The 5,680-nt window shown below is 34.0% G+C and overlaps 1 protein-coding gene across 1 annotated transcript; it reads left to right on the top strand.

The window, feature by feature from the left end:
• The first annotated feature begins 703 nt into the window (after positions 1-703).
• On the top strand, positions 704-4,966 carry LOC129949066 (uncharacterized). The gene is made up of 2 exons (XM_056060292.1): positions 704-3,604; positions 4,268-4,966. The coding sequence occupies exons 1-2, from the start codon at positions 704-706 to the stop codon at positions 4,964-4,966; spliced, it is 3,600 nt and encodes a 1,199-aa protein (XP_055916267.1).
• The last annotated feature ends 714 nt before the right edge of the window (positions 4,967-5,680 follow it).

The raw sequence follows: 5,680 nt of genomic DNA, 5'->3' as shown, positions 1-5,680 counted from the left end.
GTGAGTATTGAGGCAGAGGCGGCAAAAATGGGTTTAACGGAGGGCAAAACCAAATACATGCTGTCATCAAGAAAGGGTCTCGTTCTAAACGTCACCTCCGGCAGTTAAAACTTTGAGGTAGTTAAGGACTTTGTCTTACCAAAGTGTCGCTATTCAAGCTGTACAGGCTGTACAACGGCGTAAGCTTAGCCAGAAGGATAAAAACGACTGAGATGGCTCACGTAGATCGCATGGACACAATGCTACAGCCCAGAAAGTCTTCAAATTCACACCCACAGGACAGCCCAGTACAGAAAGACCGAGGATCAAGAGGCAAGCACAAGTGAAAATGAACCGATCAAAATTAATAAGTTTGTTGGGTGAGGCCTCAGTTGAAACCACCACCACCTTGTTGTATAAAGTAGAACTTAAAGGTATAAACTTTGTATAACACTTTATCTAATACTCATATTTATATACAGACAAACATGCATACTCCCAATCTATCATATCATTGATTTATAGCTATTAAGAATACACTAAGTCAGTCTTATACTTACTGTGGTTCAATAAAGAACTATTTTATATTAAGTTAAAATACTTAAAAGTCTTTTCTTTAAACACACATAACATGGTGTCAGATGTGTGTCACTAAGTCTTAAATCCTAAATAAAATTAAAAGTCAAGTCATAAGTATAAGCCGAATTAAGTTAAATAAAAAACGATGTCAAAGAAGCCAGAAGATTTGGTTTCTGTCTCAGCAACGACACCCGTATCGTCGGTGTCACCGCTTAACCTAAAAAGCACAAATTTGCCAGCCGCATGGAGACACTGGCTCAGTCTATTCAAAATTTATTTACGTGCTTCTAGTCTCGAGGAGCAACCAGATAGCCGAAAAGTAGCATTATTGCTACATTACATGGGTCCTGATTCACTGGATATATTCAATTCTTTCAATGAAGATCTGGACAAAATCACATACGATGTCCTCGTGAAAAAACTGGATGATTATTTCCTTCCAAAGGTGAATATCATAATGGAAAGGTATTCATTTTTTTCCAGGCGACAAGGTCCAGACGAATCCATTGATGAATTTGTCACTTCGCTCAAAAACTTAAGTCTGACATGCGACTTTGAAACCCTACGTGAGGATCTAGTTCGCGACATATTCATTTGTGGCCTTCATAACAAGTTTTCTCACTTAAAAGAAAAGCTTCTCAATGAAGACAAAATAACTTTGGAAAAAGCAGTCCTAACATCCAGAAGCATGGAGCTCAACAAAGAGCACGTCCAACAATTGCAAGCCCAGCAAACAAGCAGTTTCATCGGTGCTTTGCAGAAACATAACAACAACTCGTCATCAGAAGCCCAGAGTCATCGTCATCATCGGCAGTTTTCGAAGCCAGCTCGTCAACAACATAAAACGTCATCGTCGTCATCACCACAGTCTCATATAAAGTCGTCTTCAAATCGTCAAAACTCATTCCGCTATTCACGTCATAACCAGCAACAAACCGGTCGAAAAAATTACCATCAGCAGAGTTCACAGTACACTTCATCGAACGGTAAGAACTCGTGTAAAAATTGTGGACAGGTTCACAAATACACTTGTCCAGCTATGGGTGTAACTTGCTACAGGTGTAGAGGTAAAGATCATTTTTCGAAAATGTGTCCAAGGAATCTTCAAGTCCGCAACATCGAATTTGCGACTGATGTGTCGGATACAGAATCAGTCTTGTCAACATTGTTTATTGGCGTTCTACAACAACAACAGAACGAAAATCAACAACGTCAACGTCATCATAGTCCCCATCATCAGTTCCAGAATCAACAACGTTATCAACATGACGAAGATGAGCCCCAGTGGCATGTGTCTTTGCAGATCAACAACTGCAAAATTTCCTGTCAACTTGACACACGAGCTCAAGGTAATGTCATGTCTGTCAATCAGCTACAAACACTTGGATTATCCCGCAGTATTATTAAATCAAGTAATCAAAATTTATTAACTTTTAGTGGTGAAAAAATTTATTCATTAGGATATTGCATGCTTAATTGTACTTATAAAAATATAGTTTATAAAATTAAATTTATAGTTGTTGAAATTGATTGCAAGTGTCTTATAGGTCTTAAAACGTGTCTAGAAATGAATTTAATTAAGAAAAATGACGAATATAATTTAAACGTGAATGCAATGTGTTCTAAAAATGATGAAAAAGATATTCATAATTTGCCAAATTTTGTAAAAGAATTTAAAGATGTCTTTGAAGGTTTAGGTTGTTTGAAAGAAAAGTGCCATTTTAAAGTTAAATGTGATGTAACTCCGGTAGTCGACAGCCCTCGTAAAATTCCATTCGCGTTAATGTCGGATTTCAAAAAAGAGCTCGAAAGGTTAGAAAATCTTAATGTCATAACAGAAGTTAAGGAGCCTACTACTTGGGTCAACTCTATTGTTTTGGTTAAAAAACCCAATGGGAATTTACGTTTGTGTCTTGATCCGCGTAACTTAAACAAAGCGATTCTTCGCCCACATTTTCAATTTCCGAATGTGGAAGATATTAAAGCTCAATTGAGTGGTTCAAAATATTTTTCCGTTTTAGATGCAAACTCGGGTTTTTGGATGATTCAGTTAGACGAAGAATCTTCAATGTTGTGCACTTTTCATACGCCTTTTGGCCGTCGTCGTTTTTTGCGCCTACCTTTTGGTATAAATGCAGCGCCTGAAATTTTTCATTGTGAAATGGTTAAACAGTTCAGTGATATCCCAAACCTAGAAATTTATATTGATGATTTTTTGATTCATGCTAAGACCAAAGAAGAGCATGACAAAGTATTGAAGTTAGTTTTGCTTAGAGCCAGGGATATAGGTTTAAAGTTTAATCCGTCAAAGTCAAAATTTTTTCAAAGTGAAATAACTTTTATCGGTCATTTATTTAGTCATGATGGTGTTCGTCCCGATCCATCGAAAGTTGAAGCGATATGTGCTATACCCAGGCCAAAGTCCAAGACGGAGTTACAACGCTTCCTGGGTATGGTTAATTATTTAGGTACATTTGTCAAGGGAATGTCTGCCCAAAATGTTAATTTGCGTAATCTTTTAAAGAAAGATGTAGAATGGCATTGGTCCGATGACCATGAAAAAGAATTTAAAAAACTAAAAGAGTTGATTTCCAACACACCAGTCCTTACTTATTTTGATGTCAATAAACCATTGACACTTTCAGTTGACGCATCGCAAAATGCAGTTGGAGCTGTAATTTCTCATGATGGAAATCCTATTGCGTACGCCTCAGCTACACTTACAACGTCTCAACAAAACTATGCTCAAATCGAGAAAGAGCTTTTCGCGATTTTATTCGGATGTACTAAATTTCACGCTTTCGTATTTGGCAAGTCAGTCTTAGTTGAGACAGACCATAAGCCCTTGGTTCCGCTTTTCGATAAGGCATTGTACAAAGTCCCAGCTCGGTTACAGCGATTTATGCTAAGACTCTTAGCATATGATTTAAAAGTTATTTTTAAACCTGGAAAGTACATGTATGTCGCTGATACATTGTCTCGTGCTGCAATGCCAAACGAAACCTTAACGGAATTTGACAAAGACATAAGTCTTCATTGCAATTTAGTCCTTTCTTCTCGTCCTTTATCAATGTCAAAATCAAAATATGAAGAAATACAAAAAGAAACAAAAAACGATAACGTATTGTCAAAAGTCATTGAATATCATTTTGCCGGTTGGCCAAACAACAAATCAAAAATAAATGAATTTTTAATGCCATACTATAATATTCGAAATGAATTTGAAGTCATAGATTCGTTACTATACAAGTCAAATCGTCTGGTGATTCCTTTAAAAATGCGCCATAATATTTTAATGCTTTTGCATGAAGGACACATGGGCATAGAAAGATGTAGGAATTTAGCCAAACAATCAATTTATTGGCCAAATATTGACCAAGATATTTTAAACGTCATAAAAAACTGTGACGTATGTATTCGCTACCGCTCAAAAAATCAAAAAGAACCTATTCAGTTTCATAATGTTGTGTCTATACCATGGTTCAAAATCGGAATGGATTTATTTGAATTCAATAAATGTATGTATTTATTGGTCGTCGATTTTTTTTCAAAATATATCGAAATTGCACAGTTAAATAAAAGTTATTCAAGTAATGTCGTCATAACTCATCTCAAATCCATTTTCGCACGTCATGGAATCCCAACCATTATGTTGAGTGACAATGGACCCCCTTTTAACTCTGATGAGTTCAAACAATTTTCTGAAAAGTGGGGAATTGACCATGTTACCTCAAGTCCATATTTTCCTAGGTCCAATGGATTGGCTGAACGTTCTGTTCAGACCATTAAAAAATTGCTTAAAAAATGTCACGAAACAAATTCAGATCTATATGTAGCTCTTTTGCACTATAGGACAACTCGAAAGGGAAATATTAACTCGCCTTCAGAACTTTTAATGTCTAGGCAATTAAGAACAAAACTACCCGTTTTAAATGAAAATTTAAAGCCTTTCAATGTTGACCTAGATGAGCATAATAAGAAAATTAAACTCCAGCAAAATAAGACCCGTGATTATTATGACAAAAATGCTAAAGCATTGCCAACTTTGACCAATGGTCAAAATATTTATTATAAGAAAACTCCAATTTCAAATTGGGAGCCAGGTATAGTTTTACAGAAATGTCCAGAGCCTCGGTCTTATTTAATTAGTTCAAAAGACGGCTCAGAATATCGTCGTAATAGGGAGCATCTCCTAGAGGGATCCTCAATTGACACTAAAAAAATTAAATCAGAAAATGATGACCATATTCGAAATGGAAAATGTCAGCAAGAATCTTTGCCTGTTGAAGGAAAAGTTAATGAAGATGTACCTCATTCGGGTGATTCGAATAGCCTCACTCCAACGCCTGATTATGTAACTCGTTTCGGAAGAACAGTAGCACCACCGAATCGTTTCGGTTTTGATTAAAATTAATTACCTAATAAATAATGGCATTTTTCCAATCGTAGAATTTTTGAATTACACATTAAAAAAAAAAAAAAAAAAAAAAAAAAAAAAAAAAAAAAAAAATGAATATCCAAATTTGGAATTGTAAAATTTAATATTTAAAATTTTGAATTATAAATACTTTATTCATCTGTTTGAATATTTATTATATCTTTTAAATATGAACTGTAATTAAGACAATATTGAAAAATTGAATATACATATGTATTTATTTTAAATATCTTTTAAATGTATATTATATAAATTTATAACCGAATTTCAAATGTCCTTCAAATATATATCATACATTTATAATTAAATATATTCAATAACCAATAAGAAAAATTAAATAAAATGTAAACTGAAAAAAAAAATATTATATAAAAGGGAGATGTTGTATAAAGTAGAACTTAAAGGTATAAACTTTGTATAACACTTTATCTAATACTCATATTTATATACAGACAAACATGCATACTCCCAATCTATCATATCATTGATTTATAGCTATTAAGAATACACTAAGTCAGTCTTATACTTACTGTGGTTCAATAAAGAACTATTTTATATTAAGTTAAAATACTTAAAAGTCTTTTCTTTAAACACACATAACACACCTTAAGTAAACAAGTCCTTTACTTGAATGTGTATAGAATTTTTATTGAAAAAAAAAAACTTTCTTATTAGAATAAAATC

The sequence above is a fragment of the Eupeodes corollae genome, chromosome 1, assembly GCF_945859685.1.
Source record: "Eupeodes corollae chromosome 1, idEupCoro1.1, whole genome shotgun sequence".
NCBI lineage: Eukaryota > Metazoa > Arthropoda > Insecta > Diptera > Syrphidae > Eupeodes > Eupeodes corollae.
Note: the sequence above shows the minus strand (reverse complement) of the source record. Positions and strands in the feature narration are given on the sequence as shown.